Source organism: Zingiber officinale, chromosome 6B (assembly GCF_018446385.1).
Source record: "Zingiber officinale cultivar Zhangliang chromosome 6B, Zo_v1.1, whole genome shotgun sequence".
Taxonomy (NCBI): domain Eukaryota; kingdom Viridiplantae; phylum Streptophyta; class Magnoliopsida; order Zingiberales; family Zingiberaceae; genus Zingiber; species Zingiber officinale.
Genome location: NC_055996.1, coordinates 103,136,482 through 103,161,513, shown reverse-complemented (window position 1 = coordinate 103,161,513; position 25,032 = coordinate 103,136,482). Strand labels below are relative to the sequence as shown.

The following is a 25,032-nucleotide window of genomic DNA, read 5'->3' as shown; positions in this document are numbered from 1 at the left end:
GGATTTATAACGCCTATTTTTTTTAATATATTTTTATTTTAGATGAGCGATCTAATTCAGTCTCACAAATATTTTTTTTATCAACTATCAAAATAAATTTAAAAAAAAAATACTCACAATAGAAATTCCTCTATCAAATCGTCTAATCGTCTAAACTAAAACCCAATCTTTAAATGTATGAAACATGAAAAAACTTTAATTAACACGGAGAAAATAAATTACATATGACTAACGACATCAGTCCCATGAATATGAGATTAGATTCTCTAGTTTTGAATTTTCTGGACTAGAAGAACTTCTATTTTTTCATAGGTGGGTAAAGTGGACCTCATCTATTAAACATGCAGGATTTAACTCATCCAACAAATAAATAAGTAAGGAATCAATATTGATCGAGAGATTCGAAACAGAGGATCTTGCCCATGAATATAGAGATAGTTAAAAACATATTAACATTGCTCTGACATCTAAAAATTAATTATACATTACTATTTATTCCAATAATCAAAAAAAGTTTACTAAGTTTATCAAAGATTTGGTTAGATTTTAAAGTTTATTTTATGGAAGGGACAATTACTATAATATAATATAATTTAGTTTACCTTTCAGATCCTAAAATCAAGGGGGCAAAGTGTAAATTTTCCACATGCTCAACTTTATAATGACCGTTGGATTGGACTCCGACGGAGGGGAAAAGTCCATCAACTGAGACCGTTAGATGGGCGAATCGTATGGTGGAGAAAAAAGCCCTAGATACGCTGCCGAACCCCCACCCGGGATACTCTATATAAACATCTTCGTGCCCCTTGAGCCCTGAGGTCCGGTGTGCTTCCTTTCCGCCGTCGCTCTCTTCTACGAGGTTGAGATCGAATTCCAGCTGCTATATGTATGCCCCTCGTCTTCGAATCTTGTTTTTCGCTTGTGTTCCTTGAGTGAACCGTTGATCCTTTGTGGTTTATATTGAGGCTGGAAGCTTACGCTGTTCTTGTTGAAATATGTCTCTTTTCCACGTAAAACTTTGTTCGGTTATCCCCTGTTTAACGTGTCATATTTTTCCTGTTTTTAATTATCACTGCAGTGGTTAATTTTTATGGATCTGATCTTGCTGGTGTTTGCTTGCTATTTTAGATCTCAGTAAAATGATCTACTATATAGATCTGGTTATCCCGAAGGCTTTGTTTCTCTATGCTGATTTTATTGTGCTTATGGGGATCTTATTTTGCTAGGGTGGGCATTGACGAGAAACTAGGACCGTTCTAATTTGTCTAGTATATTCTGATTTGGATGGTTTATGTCGTAGATAACCTGCAATTTCGGAATGAAAAAGGCGTTCATTGTCTAATGGAAAGGACGAAGGTTCTATGTACCTTCAGTATAGGTTCAAATCCTATTGGACGCTATTCATTTTACCAATTCGGATTTTGATTGTTGTACGATGGATGCACGCAAAATTGATTCACCAGATAAACAGCTAAACAAGATGTTTGGAGATGACGACTCTAATGATCAAATTTTGTTGTTTTCTTTGTGCTCACTTGTTCGATTATATGTATGATTTTCTTCCTACCAATGAACTTGTTTTGTGTTTGCTGTATGCCTGTTTTAATTAATGCAATTTATAAATGGTGGCATGGTTGCCTAGCACAGGTTATTAAAATCAGACATTGATCCAATTCGTTTCTAGAATAGGAGATTGAGTATGCACTTGAGGTGGGTAAATATTCAACTGTAAATATGAGAATTGTAAATATTCTGATATTGGTGTATGATTTACAAGTTTTATTAGGCGTTTAAAACAAAGCATATGCTTTAAAATATGCAGACTCCTAATTTTTTTAACTATATATTTTTAACTATGGTAAATTAGATATATTTAGGACTTCTGTGATAGTTATGAAATTGGGATTAATTAGGGTTACCCCCACCAGTTAGCTTTGTCTTGGTTATATCTAGGTTTGCTATGCAATTTGATCAATTAATCCATTTAAAATTTGCAGACTCCTAATTTGCTAACTATATATTTTTAGTTTTGGTCAATTAGATATATTTAGGACTGCAGTGATAGTTATGAAATTGGGATTAATTGGGGTTACTACCACCGGTTAGCTTGTCTTGGTTATATCTAGGTTTGCTATGCAATTTGATCAATTAATCCATTTGTTCAACTAGGAACTTGTGGCCTGTAGCTCTTTTGATCTGATTTTATAACTACAGTGCCATGGTTCTGAAGATGTGGGATTAATTTATCACTGTATCAAAACATTTAGAACATATATGGTTTTCTTCATAATTTCGTAGGCATTTCTTGTCAAGTCCCTTGCAATGTATTAATGTAGTTATTTACTTTTTCTAAAGTTATTGAGTTTTGTCTCCTTGGTTCATCTGGTTTCTGAGATAATGATATTTTATTTTCACCAAATGTTGATCTATGAATTAGCATTTGTCTTTATTTGCTTGCGTATTACTGATGTTTGTTCATCTAGAGTTTTTGAAGATGTATAACATTTATGTACTCCAGTTATCAATTATATGATAATTATTTGGTGGTTATGTCATAGTCACATTTTGTTGGTCTCAACTTAACTGATGGGTTGATAAAGGCAATCGATACAGTTCTTCTTCTATTCGTTTGTCAATTATTTGTTGAATCTTCATATGCCTCTTTCATTACTTTAATGGGGTTGTCTGATTTCCCCCCCTCTTGTAGTTCTTTTGCTATAAGCCGGACTCACAATGGGGAAAGAGAAGGTTCACATCAGTATTGTGGTCATTGGTCATGTTGACTCTGGCAAGTCAACCACCACTGGGCATCTCATTTACAAACTTGGTGGCATTGACAAACGTGTGATAGAGAGGTTCGAAAAGGAAGCTGCTGAGATGAACAAAAGATCATTCAAGTATGCTTGGGTCCTTGACAAGCTTAAGGCTGAGCGTGAGAGAGGTATCACTATTGACATTGCTCTTTGGAAGTTCGAGACAACCAAGTACTACTGTACTGTCATTGATGCTCCTGGGCATCGTGACTTCATCAAGAATATGATCACTGGAACATCTCAGGCTGACTGTGCTGTTCTTATCATTGATTCGACAACTGGTGGATTTGAGGCGGGTATCTCAAAGGATGGCCAAACTCGGGAGCATGCTTTGCTTGCTTTTACTCTTGGGGTCAAGCAGATGATTTGTTGCTGTAACAAGGTACTGCTTTCGATCTGTTTGATTGGTTTGTGCTTCTGTTTTCAATAGGATAATAACATACATCAAAGTTGTCTTCTGTATCTCTATACACTAAAGTTACAAGAGTATCCTGAACTAGTCATTTGTCTACTTTTGATACTTTGACTCTTTTTTCCTTGGTAATTATGCTGTCTTTATGTTAATGTAGATGGATGCAACCACCCCCAAGTATTCAAAGGCCAGGTATGATGAAATTGTGAAAGAGGTTTCCTCTTACCTCAAGAAGGTTGGCTACAACCCTGATAAGATTCCTTTTGTTCCCATCTCTGGATTCGAGGGTGACAACATGATTGAGAGGTCTACTAATTTGGACTGGTACAAGGGTCCTACTCTTCTTGAGGCCCTTGATTTGATCAATGAACCAAAAAGGCCAACGGACAAACCCCTTCGGCTTCCCCTCCAGGATGTGTACAAGATTGGTGGTATTGGTACTGTTCCAGTGGGACGTGTTGAGACTGGTGTCCTAAAACCTGGCATGGTTGTCACATTTGGTCCTACCGGTCTCACAACTGAAATCAAGTCTGTTGAGATGCATCATGAAGCTCTCCAGGAAGCTCTACCGGGTGACAACGTCGGTTTTAACGTGAAGAATGTCGCAGTTAAAGATCTCAAGCGAGGGTTTGTTGCATCAAACTCCAAGGATGATCCTGCCAAGGAGGCCGCAAACTTCACTTCTCAGGTTATCATCATGAATCACCCAGGTCAGATTGGCAACGGTTATGCCCCAGTCTTGGACTGTCACACCTCCCACATTGCTGTCAAGTTTGCTGAGATCCTCACCAAGATTGACAGACGATCTGGCAAGGAGCTTGAAAAAGAGCCCAAGTTCCTCAAGAACGGTGATGCTGGCTTTATCAAGATGATTCCCACCAAGCCCATGGTGGTTGAAACATTCTCCGACTACCCTCCGCTTGGTCGTTTTGCTGTCAGGGACATGCGCCAGACTGTGGCTGTTGGTGTCATCAAGAGTGTCGAGAAGAAGGATCCAACCGGTGCCAAGGTCACCAAGGCAGCTGCCAAGAAGAAGTGAGATTGATATCATTGCCAGGAGAAAAAACAAGTGTTTTAGGTATCTTCATCTTCTCAGTTTTTGCTTCCACCTTCCCCGTTAAGTTTTTCTACAGCGACCTTTAAATGAGTCAGCTGTTAGTCTTCTGTTTCCTTGCGAGTCTAAACTTTAATCTTATGCGTCCCTTCCATGGCAGTATTTTTCTCTGTAGCAGTTCTTCAGGTAGTGTTTGAATTTTGAACATTGTGCTTTCAAGTTTGCTGCTTGTTTTATTTACTTTTTTTTTTTTTTTTTTTTTTTGATGAAAATAGGTCAGCATTGGTATGTTATTTGTATACTATTAAAGCCGATAGATGGCAACAACTACTCTTAAGTTAGATCCGACGGCTCATAATGATTTGTATCTTGTATATCGTTGAATGTTCGCCAACATTTTCCTCTTTGTTTTCATCTGCTCTTGCTCGTGACCCACCTTGCAGCGAGGATCCTCCCAGCCCCCTTACATCTGTAAGCTATCTGCTCGTGACCCACCTCAGCGAGGATCCTACCAGCCCCTTTCCCTCTGTTAGTTATCTGCGCTTTGCAGTGATGGCCTCGAAGACCCCAAGATGGCCATCACTGGCCGCGCTCCTGGATCATTTTTTTGTGGTATAGGAGATGTGTCACTCGTATTTGAATGGTTGTTATTTGTTTTTTTTTTTGTTCATCGTCCCCATCAGATTATAATTTTTATTCGGAGTGGACGGCTGGAGGCCGCCCGAAGGCCTCCGATGGTTGAATAAGTAGTCAGGTTATTGGGCGCCGAGCAAGGGTATCCTCCGGGCGGTTTCCGACCGTCCCTTTCGAACAAAATTATAACCTGGTGGGGACGATGAACCCAAGAAGGGATTACAATCATTTGCGGTCGGATTACGGTCCTGGTGGGGACGATGAATCCAAAAATGGATCACAACCATTTGTGGCCGGATCACGACTGTGATCCGGCCGCAAATGTGAGTGGCACACCCCTGGACCATAAAAAGTGGTCCAGGAGATCCTGCCTCCCTCACCCCACCTCGGTTGTTGCTCGAATGTCTTCCACTGTAAATGTGTCACCATTGATGCTGCCCCTTAACAAATGATACAAGTGGCTTAGTGGAAGTAGAGATGTTAGACGAGTTAATCCATGATAGGATGGATCAGATTGAGAAATCTCTAACTCAATTCAAGGCGGATTAGGCGAACTAACGAGTGAGCCCATTAAAAGTTAAAAAAAAATATTTTTTTTATATCTATAATATTTTATTTTGGAAAAATTTTATCAATCAAATGTATCTAGAAAAGTATAATTTTTATTATAAAATTATAAAGCACCGTTTTTATTTTAAAATTATAATAAAATTATAAAGCACCGTTTTTATTTTAAAATTATAACAAAAAAAATAATAATAAATTGACATAAAAATTGGTTTACATGTATTTCTTAATCCACTGGCCAACTTAAGCTCATGGTGGGCCAACCTACGTGAGTCGTGGGCCTAAGCGGGTCGGCCCGCGATGGATTTGGGTTGATAAAATTTCAATCCAATCTGCTTATATTTTTTGGCTAGGTAGACTAACCCGACAGACCCAACCTAAATTGACGGCTCTAAGTGACAGTCATCAAGGCTTATGTGATGTAATGCCTAATAATAACGCTTATCAAAAAGGGTTAGTATCCTCCGATTAAATACATACAAATAAATTAAGGGGATATTTTATTCTAAGACAAGAGGTATTTTACTCTAATACAATATCCATGATGTAATCCCTAGTGGAGTACATGGATGAGCATGCCAAATTTGCTCAATCTCAACCAATTAACTCAAATATTGTCAATCAACTATTCTCCACTCGCGACGATTAAGTGTTGGATATATGTGAATGGAGAAAAGGTAGAAGAAGAAAAAAGCTCTATTGTGAATAAGAATTTAGTCTAACATTAGGAGTTTCAAAGCATATTAGTTAGTTTATATTGATTCACATGTATTGATAATGTGAACAAATGCATGGGGAGAGACTCTCTCTCACATGTGGGTGCATAGGAGGGGTGTAAATTCAGGGCTCAGATTATACTGAACCAAGTTGACTCGTGTGCGAGCACGACTTGCGCTCGCCGAATGCCGGACTGGTCGGGGTAAAAATTGCCCAAGTAGAACAACTAACATTTTGTCACATGGATTCTTTTTATTTGCTAGGCAAGAAGGTAACAAAAGCATTAACCATTGTTAATGGCGATTTCGTGACCTCCCAGATAGTAATGGTCGACTATTAATGGCCACCGACTATCATTAATCCTTGGGTATTAATGGTCATTACTTGACGTTCAATGCAGGTAAGGGATGATGCTCTTATATAAAGGGAGACCATGGCCTTAAACAAGATACACAAAAAAGCTGAAGTTCTCCACCTACGTCCACCCTCCTCCTCTGTCATGCATCTCTTGCTCAACAGAGTACCCGTGATAGCAGTTGGGTACATTTCAGTTCGTCGTAACCACCAGTGCTTGGTATGCATCACTGTTAATGTTACGAACCACAAGTGCACGATTGTCGTCAAGTAATAAAATATCGATTCCACGGGGACTGTTGATTAAACACTAGTTGACTTCACACGACGAGTTGTCTAGACAATCGAATGTGGTTCACAAACGCAAGGAAGAGAGATTGAGAGAAGAAAGCGAGAATAGAAAGAGAGAAGGAATAAGAGATGATATTAGAAGGGGATAAATGATAGATGCTAGGATTTCAGTTTCATTATGATGTTAGTTAATGCCCCCATACATTGTTTATCTACCTAACCCTATGCTTATACTCGTGTAGAGATTCTAACTAAAGCCTAGTACAACCCCTGCGTAGGTTGCACCAGAGAGTTTACCCAATCTCTAATGTCATCAAGTAAAGAGGTAACCTACGAAATCCGGTTAATAGGGAATCTTTATCACTAGGACCCTCGGTCATACGTTCCTAGAGTTATCCGATTTACTTCCTAACGGTAGATTAGTGCAATTAAGTAGAAGAGGTAACCTAAGAAGTCAAGTTAAGAGGAAATCTCTGTGACTAGGACCCCCCAGTCATACATTCCTAGAGTTATTCAATTTACTTCCTAACATTAATTTGGGAGAACCCTCTAAACTCTAATTAGTTTTCCTTGTAGGGAATTGATTCTCGTTTCAAGGAAATGCTATAGAAAGTAAGGGATACCTTCTGTTACAAGGTCCCATGGTCTTACAATCCAAGACCCCTCCTCTACACAGTGAACACAACCTTACATCTACATGAATTGACTTCACACATATTTCATCAAATACATACAAGGCACAACACATAAAATATGGTATAAATATATCATAGCATAAGAAAATGTTCAAATACATAGTTCATACTTCACATCACATCATAACTACTTTCTACATCCTAGATCTAAAAATCTACTCCATAGCAAAGGAAGAACAAACCAAAGACATGAAGGATAATATTCTTACAACCCAAATATAAGAAATGAAGAGAAGAGATGCTTAGCTACACATTGTCGATGTCTTCAGAGAGTCTCCTTACTCTTCTAAGGAATGAGGACGAGGCCCAAGCCAAAGATGATTGAAAAAGGTGAGAAAAACCCTTTTTATAGCTCTAGACACGACCCTTGCTTGAGCTGTGACACGGCCGTGTGAATCCACACAGCCATATGTTACCTTGGCTTTGGTTCGATGGTACAACCATGTAGATTCCACACAGCCAAAGTATTCTTCTTCTCTAGAAATTTCACACGACTGTGTGGATTGACACGACCATGTGCCAAGGCTGTGTGAACCTTATAGACTATTTTAGCACATCTTAAAGTGGTATTCTTGAGTTGAAGTATTCTGAAAAGTTATAGATATTAAAGTTAGCTATAATTTGGTATAAAGAACAACCCAAAACTCCAACTAAGAAAAAAGTTATAGTCACTTTATTTTTGATCTATAGTGCTGAAAATGACACGACCGTGTGAATTTGACACGACCGTGTGGAATTGACACGACTAAGCCATGCGAACATTGGTTTGTGCCATATTTTCACATGTCCATGCCTCATAAGCATGGTCTGGGCATTTTGGAAGCTCTAGAATCTATTTAAGCTCTGTTTTTACTCTAAATCATATCATATCAATTAAAACAAGCAAAGAATAGATATCCAAACAAAAGGAGCGGAAATATGATATTATAAAGAAATAAGGTGCAATAAACATAGATTATATTCATGAAATATAAGTAGATGTGAGTCGAAACATCCATAAAAGTGTTTATAATCTACGTACTTCATACTCCCAGACTTAAACCTTTCTTGTTCTCAAGTAAAAACTGCATTTAAACTCATGTGGTTAAGTAGTACATCATAATCTCTAGCAAGTCGATCTAATCTTATCAAGTAATTTCATTGGTGAGCAAGATATAAAAGTTGTTTAAGTATGACCTAAGAAATAGTTCTCCGCGCTCAGTCTAATAGTGATCTAAGTTTTCCAAGTTTCAATCCCTAAGCATAGTCAAGTCATCATAAAACTATGTTCTTTATGCTTCTAGCGATAGACACTTATCTGCCACACGTATGGTTCAAATCTCTAAAACTACACAAGGTCTCAAAGTATTATTCAGAATCAAGAGAAACATAACATTTATTTTTCCAGTAACCTAACTCGGTCTCAAATGGGTAAATTGTTAGTTTCTACTCACGATAATTATTTTCTATCCCTTATTCATATGATGGTTTCTTTCTTTTTTCTTTTTTTAGTGCTTTAAAGGTGTAACACTAACACAAATACAATTATATAAATGTAAATACAGGGATTTTTTTTTTTTTCCAAGTGAGTTGCCATGATCCGAGATCATCCAGTAATCAAAATGTAATTAAGAGGTCACCCTAGAAACACAAGTACTAGTCCAGTTCTATGAATCATGACTATTTTTAGAGTTATCAACCATCAAAATTATGCAAGGTATAAAGAGATTCTAAAATAATGCCAACACTCAAACTTTTACAGTAAAAATATTACTCACTTCATGCTAATATAGATAGGAAAAGATAAATCACTAAATATACTAGCACCATAAATAACTAATAAACCACATAAAATCTAAAATAAACGTGCTAGTATTTTGTGTTAAGGAACAAACAATCATGATGTGATGAATGATGCAACTAGTAAAAATTTTATTATACAAAAAGAAATATGCAAAAACTAAACTACAACCTAATGTATCCCCCAGACTTAAACTTTTCATTGTCCCAATAAAAACTATAAATGTAAATGTGGAGGAGGTTTTTGAAGTTAGAGAAGTTACCAAGTGATAAGCTCCAAATGGATGACATTCATGTGCTTGAAGATACTCCTCTATCCGATGCTTACATTCCTCTACAACTTTGAATTCTAAAAAAGAAATAGATAAGAAAAATAAATAGAGGGATTAGAGTTATTATGAACAAAGTAAAGACATTAGAAAGAAACTAAAACTAAAATAAAAGCAAGAATAAACTTAGGTCGCCTCCTAAGAAGTGCTTGTTTAAGGTCATTGCTCGACCCCTTATTAGGCTCATCGAAATCGTGATCTTGCCGGAGTGAGGTATTTCCAGACCTTCTGGCTAATGGCCCAAAATGTAGACGGAGCTTTCATCATGGAAATCACATCTTAAGGAATTGCTCTCTCCTTCTTCTTCTCTAGGGATGATAATTTTTCCCACGGGTTCAGGGTCCTGTGGGAAAAACTCGAAATGGGAACAGGGATCCCCAATTTATTCGGAGATGGGGGCGGGTTCGAAGATTTTTTTCTAGGATGGGGGCAGATATGAGGATACTATCCCCATTCCTGAACCCGCCCTGAAAATAATAATAATAATAATATTAGTAATATTAATAATATAATAATATTATTTTTAAAAAATATTAATAATAGTGTCGTTAAATAATATTGATAATAATATTAATATTTAAAAATTTAAAATATTAATAATAAAATTAGTGTTCGGCGTCAATTTACAAGAAGTTGCAACAAGAACAATAGTAAGATTGGTTGGAGATGCATCAATGGTTCTATCAGTGTTCGGAGTATCATCAAATACATCAACACCGTGCAAAGCAATAAAGGAATCTTGTAGAGCTGTAGAATCATGATCACAATCACCTTCATTTTTATATTCCATCTCCTCTAAATCATCCTTCAACTAAGGCTCCGAATTTGAACTTGATACATCAACTTACTGTAGGGATCGGAGAAACAAGATCCCCTCTTGCATCAAGAGCTCTTCTAATTCTTGTTTTTGGTCTTCATCTGATTGGGTGTAGGAATATTTGAGTCTTGGGAATTCTCCCAGTCAGTTAGCTCATAATGTTGCAACTGTTGTGGTCCAGGTAATGGTGAATCATCTTGAAATTATGATGGACTCTGATTTACTTGAGAAGATTGCTCAACACTTTGAATGTTGTTGTACTCAAAATTATGATAATTTATCCCATCTTGATTGTAGTATTGAGGTGAGTCAAGGATATGTTGCTGTAATAGTAGTTGCTCATCCTCCTCAGAAGTGTGCTGGGGTTGAAAGTTCTGAATTTGTTGATCTCCCCATCATAGCTAGAAGTACTTGGAACCAAATTATACATGTCTTGATGTACATGTTGGAATAGATTCTGAAGTTTCATGAAGGAGGTAATAGCATTTTAGAAGAAGTGACATATAGCAGCTGGGACGAACTGCCACAAACCGTATAGATATGATTAGTTGGTTCTGTAGAAGGGCCAGCTTCATTTTGGAAGAGATGACATATGGAAGACTGATCCTGTCTAAAGGAGTGAAGCTGGAAAGCTAGGGATGTGTTAGTTCCACTAACTGGATGAAGACCTCGCTCCTATCCGCAAAACAAACCAAACAAGGGAAATGATCCTTAGCGTTGACCCTCCGACGCTCAAGTTAGAAATAGAAGAAGAGGAATTGAAAATAATAGGGGCAGAGATGAATCCTTGCATTTCTTCATACCTAGCATACTCTTTTATACATATTTTAGTGACCCTTTATATGCCTCTGTTTAATGATATTAATTGCAGACAGAAGACATCTTTATCTTAACTTCTTTGCATTCAATGATAGATGGAGTGTTCTTGTCCCCTTATTAAGTATCCGTCTTTCCTCTTTTATTATATTACTTCATTACACTATCAACGACATACCTTGAGCTGGATGGGTGGCCCACTCGACCCACTCTCCTACCGATTGGGTTGACCAGACGCTATCTTATCCAGATAGCCGACCGGACCGCGGTTCCTCCGATCGGCCTATATAGCCTCCTCTCGCTTGGACGACGCGGTTGAGCCTCTGAACCCTGATGTTGACCATTTTGACTTTAACCTTCATCATGGCTATTGACCCGTGTCAGGTGGGATCCTCCTTACCGCCACATCACAAGCCTCCCCTTCAAGTATAGTCGAAGGAGCTGCTACAAGTCCGACTGACTGGACAAGAAGATGTGTCTTCGGCGAATTTAAGGTCCGTTCGGCCCATTGATATGCCGAATCTGTCACATCCGCTAATCAAATTGTACAAATGTATTTTCCACTGAACCCCTTAATTTCACATTAACGTTGTAGTAACGAGCCCAGGATCGATCTCGATGAACCAACGGTAGGATGTAATCTTAGGATCGTATTTTATTCCTATTTTTGGGATTTTCGATATAAAAATGGAGTTGAGGGTTTTAAAGCTTTGAATATAAATCTACAAAGGAAAACACAGCAGTAAAAAAATTAATGTAAAGCATAACTAAAACCTACCTATGTGCCAACACTCAAACCTTAATGTATTGTCACTCCTACATTGAGATTAAATCATTGACACACTCTTAAACTAAGGAATGAAATACAAGATGCAAATAAATCTGATCTACAACACCAATTAAAACCCTAGCTTAAAATTAAACTAAGCTTCAACAAGGAAAGAAATGCTAACTACTTGCATAAAAATATAACAAAACATAAAAGTAATCTGTTCTAAGTTACAAAACAATAATAAAAGTGAACTAAACCCTAACCAATCCAATCTCACAATCAACTCACAAACTTCATACTCTTGCCGTCACACAAGAGTACCAAAATCGAAACCACCCAATTTCGGACCTCAGTGGAGCATCTAAGCGGCGTATCAGCTCAAGGAAGGTTCAAAAACGCCGACGGACCACCCCCGACGAGCTGAAACAACCCTAAACCCAAGAAAATGCCGAAAATATGGAAATCTGCCTCTGGATCTGATGGAAGGCTGTGGAACGCGGATGAACGTCGAGTGAAGCTCAGGAACACCGGAAGACCACCTCCAAATGTTGTTGATGGGAATCGGAGCTCAGATTTGGAGGACCACCGCCAAATCTGAGGTGAAACAGGGAGATGCCGCGAGCCAAATTCCACCGGAGAGAACACCCTCCAATGGCTCCAGAAGATCGGGATGATGCCGCCGAGATGCTCACTACCGAGATTGAAGCTCGGGAGAGTGATTGGAGAAGAGAAAGGGATCGAAATCCGGAAGAAGACGCGCGCCGGGACGAAGCTGCGCTGTGGAGGAGATCGACACTGGAAAACACTGTAGCTTCTGTGTTTTGAATCTGTTCCAGATCTGAACCAACGGCTGGGATCAATTTGGAGCTAAATCAATGGTGAAAGTTTGCCCAAAATCCTATCTGAAGGTACTGATCTTGATCTAGGATCTGGATCTACTCTCCCTTAGGTCGGATCGATCAGATCATCACTGGATGGCCCAGATCAACCCAGTCTTAATTGAACGGCCCAGATTAATTCGGCTTGATCAATGGCTAGATGAACTCAGATCTGGATCAAAACTTCTAGATCTTCATCAATGGCTCAGATCTGCTCCCCATTAGGTTGGATCGGCCAGATCTTTAACGGATGGTACAGATTTCTCCTATTCTTGATAAACGACCCATAATGTTTCAAAGCTTGATCTTCTCGTTTGAATTCCGATTCGAGCCCAATTTCGGTCCAAATAGATCCAAATTCACGATCCTTTGATGCCTACAAAATAAGAATCAAATATTAACATCAAATAACACCAAAGATAATATCATTTGCAATTAAGTCAAAAAATACACACAATGCACAAAATGTGATGTAACCATGATTTTAACCTATGAAATCAACATCAAACCATGCATATATGAATCAAAATAATGCAGTAAAATCATGGTTATCAAATCCCCCACACTTAGTCTTGAACGTCCCGTGAAAGTAAAGAAAACTAAAAATCATCTCCATAGAAAATTCCCTAGCAATATCTAAAAGATAGTAAAAAGAATTTAACTAAGACCATCTAAAGATCACTAACAATCATGAATACAATCCAAATAATAATCAGTAGGTATGATAGTTTCAATCCAATTGAAAACTTAAGCAAGTTGCAATCTCACAAAGGATTCACCTAATCTATCTCTCACACTCAAAAATGTATATAAGTGGAGCTCACTCAATGCAGCTCACAACATTTCACTACCATAAGCTTGCTTATTTTCTAATTCTCCACCACTATAAAACATAGCATACATGAATCAAAAGGATTTATCAACAAGAATTGAGATGAAAGCAAAAAGAACAATGAAAGTGAATGAAATTGGCAAAAGAAAAGTATTTAATGAAGAAAAATGAGAAGATGAGAATATTGGAGGAATATACTTGATGAGTTGACCATTTGATGTGAAAAGAGATGAATACCATTTGTCGTTACCAATTCAAAAGATCAAGCTAACCTCCCCTTCAAATTGATGGCAAACAAAGAATCTTGATACTCTATCTTCCACTTGATACTCTCTTGATGTGCCAATCTCAATTCGTTTTTCTCACTGTTTTTACTGTTTTTCCACTTCAATTCTATCACTTCAAAGCTAAAACCATCTCACAACGATTAATCAATAAGAATAATATCCTCCCCCACACTTAAAATCTTGACCGTCTCGGGCAATACAACAAATCACAACTAACTGAAACGCTTACAGGCACACTTCTTGTTTTCATTCTGCATTCTGCAGAATCTGATCTCTGCCTCCCTCTCTTCTGTAGTGCATTGTAGGTACAAGTGTCTCCCAATGCAGCAGAAAACTCACCATTTCTGAACAATGCAGCTCCTATCAGATCTCCAATAAAACCTGACCACGACAATGTATCCCAGCAGCCACAACAATGTTGAATTCTGGATTCTGAAATCCAGCTACAATCAGCAAGCATGTTCTCAATCAAATTCTTAATGATTAATAACTTGCAAAATAAAGATCTAATCTACCATTCAGCTCCTCAAATTTGCAACATCAGTTTCAATTTCTGTGCCATATCAATACTGTCCAGATTTTATTCCAGTGCAGAGTTTTGATACACACATTGTCACATCAAGCAGACTTAGATACTCCTTTTTAGATACTGAACAACAATCTAAATCTAATCAGCTTCTCTATTACTTTTTCTCTAATATTTCAGAGCTCATTGCTGACTTCGGTGCACATAGAAGTTATTGGAAAACCAAATCAAACTTCATGGACTCTTACAGCAGTCTTGATAACAAAACACATTTTTTATTTCAGCATGCATAATGCTCAAGGTACAAAGCTACAAACAATCAGCAAAGCAATCAGATTCAAAGACGTGTTACAAAATTCTGATACCTCACAGTTCCAGAAATTCTAAATAAGGCAATCCGGTTTAAAGTACAAGGCACAAATCACACTCTACAAGCTCTGTTGACCAAATTTCAGTATAGATATTATCAGCCTTCTATTAGAATTCTTCCTCTGTTCCCTCACGTAATTCTGTAGGCATTTAATCATGAAGAAGTGAACTTCATGAAACCATATAAAATTGTTTCCATCAATCCTTGTAATAAGAGTTTCTGCTAGCAGGAAAGTTACAATAGAAATCTAAACTGCCTCCCTTCCTGAATTCCATCATTGTTTCAACTTTGGTTCTTCATTCCTGAATTGAATGCAATCACTAATTGAATTTCCAATCCTACTCCTTAATCAGAACACAGCAGCTCACTCTCTGTTTCAGCAGCTTCACAACATTCCACACTTTGTTAGTCATTCAATTTAACTCATCACTTCCATATAATAATAACACCATTCGATTTGGCTAGTCATATAGCTCCTGAAATCCCAGCTTCAACATCACTATTGAGTGTCAATTGTAGCTCTTTTCTTCAACTTTCAGAGTAAATGATACTCCATTCAAGTGCTTCGTTAATGAAATAATAACCGCCAATTGAATTCCGAATTTTGATCCATTTAAATCACATTCCAGTGGCTATACAAAAGCTCACTGTTCTGGCATTATTTGTGTCCAGAATGAGTTTCTAAAGTCATCCTTCCTTATCTTGTACATGCCATGAAAGTTAAGCATACCATTTGTTTCCAGCATAGTCTTAAATCCAACTAAGCTTCCACTCGTTTGGATATTGCATTCTAATTCTTGATATAAAACTGATACAAACTTTTCAGCTCTGCTCTTCTCTTTCTGCAGAATTCTGTCACATTTGCTGTCTCTGTTTTTTTTTCTCTGTTTAATTCTGCATCTTCTGTCCATACCTAATTCAGATTATCAGTAACCAGCTTAAGAAGTTCAAAATTACAGCTCTATTCCATTATCTTCAGCATTGAAGTTGAATCATTGACTAAATCTGTAGGCACTGATTACAGAAATCTGTGCAATGAAGATTCTACTCCATTCACTTGAAATTCCATCAATTTTCTGCAGATTTTCAGATGTGCAGTGAAGTATTAAAATCAGCTCAGAATTTCCAGAATTTAGCTTCAAGTGGAATTAAAGAAATTAGATTAGTCTTTGACACAGATTCTCTTCTTAATTCAGAATCAAGCCTGTATTCCTATATTTCAGACATTCAGAAACCAAGCTTCAGAATTAACAAACTGAAGAGATTTAGAAATGAAACTGAAAGCTAAACTCTGGTAACTTCCAAGTATCAAATTCAGTCCTTACTTCAATTGTTCCTTACTTATCAAACAACTCGATCCAGCATCATAATCGGCACAGGTAACTCCATAGATCAGGAAAGTGTATCTCTGATATACTCTTGTAGATTCTGCAACTTTGATCTTAAGTTTCAGAAATGAAATTTCAATATAACTTCAACTCAGCTTATTCTACAGAACTTGAATTTTTAAGAAACCAGTATCAGTTTTCCCTTTCTTGAACTCTTCTTCTCTGATGAGCATCTTGATCATTTCCCAACTAGCACTTTCAGAAATCCAGAACCTAGTCTTCAGTTTCAGAACTTTCCAGTAATAAGAAATAAACTTTGTACAGGTTACTGATTCAAGTGCTCCTGGTTGCAGTTTCAGAATTAGGATTTAAGGGCAACTTATGCTCAACTGTTGAAAAATTAAATTTGGAAGAAAGTATCATTTGACACTGACTTAACTGATATTCCAATTCAAAGTGCTGATGATAAACTTAAATCCTAAGACACTGCAAATTTGGCACTAAAATTTCACTGGCCGAATTCTCATTGTATGGATGAAAGACAACTAACTTGCAGCAATTCTTTCTTAAATTCCAGCTACCAAAAATTCAGCATTTAGCTTCCAGATTTGAGCAGTGCTAACAGCTAGCCCATCAATTCTTAGAACACCATTCAATATTGAAATCAACTGAATTTTACATAAATTCCATCTCCCATTGAACTTCCTTACAATTGTGTTTTCCTTTAATCACACATGGTTGAGAACTGATGAGATTTGCAATTTGGCACTAACAGATTCTGTTTTGACAAGTTCTGTTGATACAGTTTTATTCTCCAGAAATTTGATTCAGTTTTGACAAATTTCAGAATTAAAACGTATAAAGTTTTCCATCCCTTGATTTCTGAGTATCTTAACCAATCAGCACATATGCATTGAAACCTTCAATTCTGAAATTCTGTTTGTGATTGAAAAGAATAAGTCCAAAATCAAAAGCCCCACTTGGACTTCTTGCTGATTAGAAATCAGAATTCAGCATGACACCTACAATTTTCAGGATTTGACACTTTAAAGAATATGTTACTCGATTAAGCTTGAGAAGGTTTCATTTGAACCCTGAACTGTAATCAACTTGGAATCACAGCTTGTGGTTAATTCTGCACTCTGCATCAAAAAGTTTGTTTAATCTCCTAGTGCACTTCAAATTCAGCAATACTTCCCAAGACTGAACAAATCTGCTATGCACAGAACCAATCAATAGTTACAATTCTTAAACTCCAAAATAATTCCAACATGCTTCTTCAAAAATTAAGCTCACTGCCATCTTAAGAACTTGAATTGAAAGACATGTTCTCAACAACATTTTCAATTGGCACTACTAGTCGAAGCTTGGATTATGAAAGGATTTTCTCAAAAAGACCTAATTCAGCACTCCAACCAATTAAAAATATATCCATTTACTCAAAAACACCAAACATCTCCCCCACACTTGAACTTTGTCCTCTTGGCAATCAAACTCATCAAGAATTCAACCAAAACTTCCAATGAAATGAAGGCAAAACAAAGTGATCAAGAATTAGAATACTAGATGAGAATGTATAATCATGAGGAAAGAAATTGGGAATTATGAAGGGGAACAAGATTGACAAAATCCTCAATTTTCATGCATACATATGCTATTATAATTTTGAAAAGAAACTAAGCAAGTTCTAGAGTTTAGTTGTTGTGAGTGCACGTCACACAAAAATAAAATAGTGTTTAGGCTTAAAGTGATCCTCTCTAGGTATTTTCCATGCAATCTAACTCAATTTATCAAATTGGAGTCCACCACCAAATTAACCAATATTATGCAAGAAAAGCATCCAATCATGTTAAATGACCTAAATTTGATGATCAAATTTAAGAGACTTTTACCATCTTAAAAGTATCACTAAACAATTCATGGAGACTTTTATTCAAATGACATGCTATGTATACCAAACTAAATGCAAAGTATGGAAGTAAAATGCAAAATAAAATGTAAAATGTAAAAACAAAGTGCAAGTGCAAAGTATGAAACCAAAGAAACGTATAACGAATTTATTAGAGAAAAACTAAACACAAAGCATGACTCAAAATGCAAGAAAAAATAAAATTGGAACTAACTCCCCTTTAATTCCCGGTGGTTGAAGAAGGTTCAAAAGAAGAAGCCACCCCGGTAGTGAAGTAATCATGGTTCTACTCAAATTCTTCATATTAATCCTTTTTTCCTTGAAAATTCTTTCTGGAGATCTAAGTCAGTTCAGTTTTAATACCCACTCCGGAAGCTCATGTTCTCCTACCACATCAATAAAAGAAAATACCTCCCACACGCATGTGGGGTAAAAAGAAAATAGGAGAATATCAGTGTGGTTTAAAGATATTTCAAGAAATGAATCACAACTAATAAAATCAACAAATGGTACCTCTATAAAGTTCTCTGAAAAATTACACAAAATACTCACCTTGTCATCTTGAGAGGTACCTGGAGTGGTGATTGTTACCTCTTTTTCATCAAATAAATGCTCAGACTCTAGTTCAGGTGAATGTTCAACTTCATGTAGTGATTCTTGGGTGCTTGGCTCCATAGCACAAGTCCCTACACTTACATCCTCTATTCTTGGTGATTCTTGAGGTAATGCTTCCAGTAAGCATTCCCCTATACTTAAATTATCTTCTGCAACAAGACCTGCATCACTCACATCATCTAAAACAACAACATTAGTAGAATCAAAAATTTGAACCACTACATCATCATCACAAATAATTCTAGAAAATTCTTGAGAAGAAATAGAAGTAGTGTCAGGCCTGACAAGATCTCCACAATCCACCTCTTCACTGGCTCTTTGTGCTTGTAATTGATTAATAGATGATGCTATCTGATCTAACTGACTCTGTATATTCTGTATCCTTGCAAATTGTTGCTCTTGATGCTCTCTCATTTGTTGCATAATATCATTGCATTTCCACATTGATTCTTCAATTTGTTCTTGTGCATCCTCATACCTATTCCGTTGCTCCATAGGTAGGTAGGACTGAGTCTGAGGCTGATAGTAGTTATTCTCCATCTCATCTCCAAAATACGGATAATATGGATCCATGGTCAAATAAATCTCCTGTTCTTACACTGAAACATTAGTAAATAAAATTAGAAGACTCAGGAACAAATAAAATCAAACACATGGATATATAAACATGAAAGCAATCAAAACAACAAAATTTCAAAGTTTTCCAAAATAAAAACAATCCTAAAATTACCAAACATTGCATATTATTCCCCGGCAACGACGCCAAAATTTGATATGCCGAATCTGTCACATCCGCTAATCAAAGTGTACAAATGTATTTTCCACTGAACCCCTTAATTTCACATTAACGTTGTAGTAACGAGCCCAGGATCGATCTCGAGGAACCAACGGTAGGATGTAATCTTAGGATCGTATTTTATTCCTATTTTTGGGTTTTCGATATAAAAATGGAGTTGGGGGTTTTAAAGCTTTGAATATAAATCTACAAAGGAAAACACAGCAGTAAAGAAATTAATGTAAAGCATAACTAAAACCTACCTATGTGCCAACAATCAAACCTTAACGTATTGTCACTCCTACATTGAGATTAAATCATTGACACACTCTTAAACTAAGGAATGAAATACAAGATGCAAATAAATCTGATCTACAACACCAATTAAAACCCTAGCTTGAATTTAAACTCTAAACACTTAACCAAGCAACAAATTAAAATTAAACTAAGCTTCAACAAGGAAAGAAATGCTAACTACTTGCATAAAAATATAACAAAACATAAAAGTAATCTGTTCTAAGTTACAAAACAATAATAAAAGTGAACTAAACCCTAACCAATCCAATCTCACCATCAACTCACAAACTTCATACTCTTGCCGTCACACAAGATTACCAAAATCGAAACCACCCAATTTCGGACCTTAGTGGAACATCTAAGCGGCGTATCAGCTCAAGGAAGGTTCAAAAACGCCGACGGACCACCCTCGACGAGCTGAAACAACCCTAAACCCAAGAAAATGCCGAAAATATGGAAATCTGCCTCTGGATCTGATGGAAGGCTGTGGAACGCGGATGAACGTCGAGTGAAGCTCAGGAACACCGGAAGACCACCTCCAAATGTTGTTGATGGGAATCGGAGCTCAGATTTGGAGGACCACCGCCAAATTTGAGGTGAAGCAGGGAGATGTCGCGAGCCAAATTCCACCGGAGAGAACACCCTCCAATGGCTCCAGAAGATCGGGATGATGCCGCCGAGATGCTCACTACCGAGATTGAAGCTCGAGAGAGTGATTGGAGAAGAGAAAGGGATCGAAATCCGGAAGAAGACGCGCGCCGGGACAAAGCTGCGCTGTGGAGGAGATCGACACTGGAAAACACTGTAGCTTCTGTGTTTTGAATCTGTTCCAGATCTGAACCGACGGCTGGGATCAATTTGGAGCTAAATCAATGGTGAAAGTTTGCCCAAAATCCAATCTGAAGGTACTGATCTTGATCTAGGATCTGGATCTACTCTCTCTTAGGTCGGATCGATCAGATCATCACTGGATGGCCCAGATCAGCCCAGTCTTAATTGAACGGCCCAGATTAATTCGGCTTGATCAATGGCTAGATGAACTTAGATCTGGATCAAAACTTCTGGATCTTCATCAATGACTCAGATCTGCTCCCCATTAGGTTGGATCGGCCAGATCTTCAACGGATGGTACAGATTTCTCCTATTCTTGATAAACGACCCATAATGCTTCAAAGCTTGATCTTCTCGTTTGAATTCCGATTCGAGCCCAATTTCGGTCCAAATAGATCCAAATTCACGATCCTTTGATGCCTACAAAATAAGAATCAAATATTAGCATCAAATAACACCAAAGATAATATCATTTGTAATTAAGTCAAAAAATACACACAATGCACAAAATGTGATGTAACCATGATTTTAACCTATGAAATCAACATCAAACCATGCATATATGAATCAAAATAATGCAGTAAAATCATGGTTGTCACACATATGTTTCAATGGACAATCAGACTGAGCTCGGATGAGGCATTGATTTGATAATCGGAGGAAATTTCAAAGGCAGCTCTCAAACTCTCAGCATGGCCTCTGCCGAACCTAGACTCGATGGATGTGTACCAAGGCCTAGGGACAGAGACAGGAGGTTGAGAGGAGCTTGTCATTGGAAATAAACACCGACAAGAAACAACAAAGAAGTTCGATTAAAAGAAAGGACGCTAAGAACAACGAACAGATCCGATTGAAGGGTACAGAAAGCTTACTAGAGAAGATCGCTATGATCACCGAAAAGGAAGAAGAACGCAGTGTCATTGGAAAATTTGAAGACAAAGACGCAGAGTGAGGAAGATGACGACTCATGCGAGGTTTATAAACCTCGCGACCGATCGACCTCAGCCGTCTGATCCAAAGCTATGGAAACCTAGAAGTAGCCAAAATGATCCTATCCGAAGGCGTGAAGCTGGAAAGCCGGGGATGTGTTAGTTCCGCTGACTGGATGAAGACCTCGCTCCTATCTGTAAAACAAACCAAACCAGGGAAGGGGTCCCTACCATTGGCCCTCCGACGCTCAAGTTAGAAGCAGAAGAAGAGGAATCGAAAATAATAGGGATAGAGATGAATCCTTGCCTTTCTTCATATCTAGCATACTCTTTTATACCTATTTTAGTGACCATTCATATGTATCTATTTAATGATATTAATTGCAGACAGAAGACATCTTTGTCTTGGCTTCTCTACATTCAATGATAGATGGAGTATTCTCTTTTATTTTCTCTTCTCCTTATTAAGTATCCGTCTTTTCCTCTTTTATTATATCGGTTCATTACACTATCAATGACATACCTCGAGCCGGGCTGGTGGCCCACTCGACCCATCTCCTACCAATCGGGCTGACCAGATGCTGCCTCATCCAGACGGCCGACCGAATAGCGGTTCCTCCGATCGGCCTATATAGCCCCTTCTCGGTCAGGCGATGCGGTTGAGCCTCTAAGTGTTGATGTTGACCATTTTGACTCTGGCCTCCACTGTGGTCGTTGACCGGTGCTAGGTGGGCTCTTCCTTATCGCTGCATCACAAGCCTCCCCTTCAAGTCTAGTCGAAGGATGCGGCAAGTCAAACTGATTGGACAAGAAGATGTGTCTTTGGTGACTTTAAGGTCCGTTCGTCCCATATGTTTCAGTGGCTGATCGGACTGTGCTTGGTCTTTAATTGCTAATTGGCATACAAACCAACGCCGCTCAGCTTCATTTTATCGTTGCGAGGTTAAGCCTTGTGACCCGTTCTTTGCACCGATCGGGACGATGAGCAATAACACTTGGCACATGTTGTCCTTTTCCTTACGCGTCCTCGGGCGAGCTCGGTCTTGGCTGATGTCATCCAAATTTCTTGAAGACCGTGTAAATCCCTGATAATTATGGACGAGCACGCGACCATACCTTTTTAATTAAGCTCATTAAATGCTATCATGTGACCGATGGACACGTGTCCTTCACTGCCTCCACACACTTGATATGATAGGCGGATATCCTCTTCAACGAGGCGTGTGACTTTTCAAAACCAACGATGGGATCTACTTCTAGGTTTCGGTAGCTTTGGATTGGACGGTTGAGATCGATCGTTCGTGAGGTTTATAAACCTCGCGTGCGTCGTCGTCTTCCTCACTCTGCTTCTTCATCTTCGAATTTTCCAGCAACATTGCGTTCTTCTTCCTTTCCAGCGATTGTAGCGATCTCTCTAGTAAGCTTTCTGTACCCTTCAACCAGATCTGTTCGTTGTTCTTAGCGTCCTTTCTTTTAATCAAACTTCTTCGTTGTTTTTTGTTGACGTTTATTTCCAATGACAAGCTCCTCTCAACCTCCTGTCTCCATCCCTGAGACCTGGTACACGTCCATCGAATCTAGGTTCGACGGAGGCGATGCTGAGAGTTTGAGAGCTGCCTTTGAAATTCTCTCCGATTATCAAATCAGTCTTCCTTCAACTTTTGACCACTCAAACAAGCCGTCTCTGGGCTTTGTATGCTTCTTTAGGGACCAATTTACCGTCGGTCTACGATTCCCGATCCACTTTTTCTTCTCTGTTGTTTGTAAATATTTTTGTATTTCACTTTATCAACTAGTACCGAACTCCTTTCGGCTGCTGTGTGAGGTTGTCGTTCTATTCCGCCTGCACGACATTCCTCTTACTCCTTGGCTCTTCAACTATTTTTATTAGCCCAAATTGTCTGAGCCGGGGAGTTTTCTCTTCTAGGCCCGAGTGGGCCTAGTTTTCTTCGATAAGATGTCATCCTCCAACAAACATTGGAAGGACTACTACTTCTTTGTTCGCTTTCCCGAGCAGCCGGATTTTCTGACTAGGTGACAATTAGATGTGTCAAACCCTCCCGAGCTCATGAAAGACAAGAGCCACTCGGACTACCTTCATGCAGCTTCCAACTTGGCTGGTCAAAAATACCATATTAACAAGTTGCTGCTAGAGGGTGTCCTCTACATGTTCGGCCTGAGCTTGATACGCACAAGGCTTCCGTCCAACCTAGATATGCTCTTTCTTTTCCCCAACCTTTGAATCTAACTGATTTTTCTTCCTTTTATGCAGCTCGAATCATGTTGTGAGCGCGTCTAGCCAGCAAGTGTAAGCTCGCAGACGCAGACATCAACGCTGCGACTGTCGCCGAGCTGGAGAGTCGCGGTCTGCAGCCGGTCGGTTCCAACGAGGATCCGCTCGGCTAGGAGGAGGGAACTCAAGTGCTGAGGAGCGGTATTGGAAGAAGTTGGCTAGCCGTGAGCAATGCAACGGCTGAAACAACGAATCTTTTGCCTGAACGACCGTCTATTGTCCCGATAACGGTCGCTTTAGAGTCGACGACTTCTGACGAGCCCCTGCGACACCACAAGAGGCACCGAACGAACGGGGGTTCCTCCGATCTGCGACTTGCGCCTTGCAGACTCCAGCATCGATTGTCTCTCTACCCGCTTCCGAGCTGGGCGAAACCTCTGCGCCTGCTCTTGATCAGGGAGCCGCTAAGATCCCAGGCTCTATATCTTTCGACCGGACACTATCATTGCCCGGTCTACCTGAGGGATTAATAGCTGCACCTCCGGTCACCTTCATGCCACCCCCTTTGCCAATGACGTAGGTGCCCCACATCCGTCCAGTCTTATCACAGCCTACTGACTAGGTGACTTCTGCACCTTCTGGCTCAAGTGGCCAGAGATCAATAACGACAATCATCCACTTGCCAACTAATGAGTATCGCCATCCGGACAACCCAGCGTGGTTCACCGTCGAGCATCAAATAAGAATACAAGGGCCTCTCGTACAGATAGGGACTGATGCCTGAGCACGTGTGACGATTATAGCTCTAGGGGAACTGGCTAATAGTCAAACCCAGATGTCCACTGGGGTATGTATACCTTTCTTCCTTTTTTTCTCTTGTCCGCTTGGCTTGTATAATGCTTAGTGCTTTTGCAGTACTAGGTGGAAAACTTGGCCATATGCGACAGACTCGCTTACCTAGAGCATGAAGTCCAACAGCTTCGTGCTCCGAGTGGCCAATCATCTGCCTCTCAAATGCAATTGGAGCAGATGAACACCAAAATGACTCAGTTAAGAGCCGATCTGAATAAGAGCTCTGAGTAGCTCAAAGCGAAGAAGAGCAAAGGCGTCGAGCAGGCTACACAATTGGCTCGGCTCAATAAACAGGCGAGCATCTTCGAGTCCAAGGTCAAC

At 38.8% G+C, this 25,032-nt stretch overlaps 1 protein-coding gene across 1 annotated transcript; it reads left to right on the top strand.

The window, feature by feature from the left end:
• Nucleotides 1–2,707: 2,707 nt before the first annotated feature.
• On the top strand, nucleotides 2,708–4,515 carry LOC121988575 (elongation factor 1-alpha-like). Its single transcript, XM_042542070.1, has 2 exons — nucleotides 2,708–3,195; nucleotides 3,383–4,515. The coding sequence occupies exons 1-2, from the start codon at nucleotides 2,734–2,736 to the stop codon at nucleotides 4,262–4,264; spliced, it is 1,344 nt and encodes a 447-aa protein (XP_042398004.1). The 5' UTR covers nucleotides 2,708–2,733; the 3' UTR covers nucleotides 4,265–4,515.
• The last annotated feature ends 20,517 nt before the right edge of the window (nucleotides 4,516–25,032 follow it).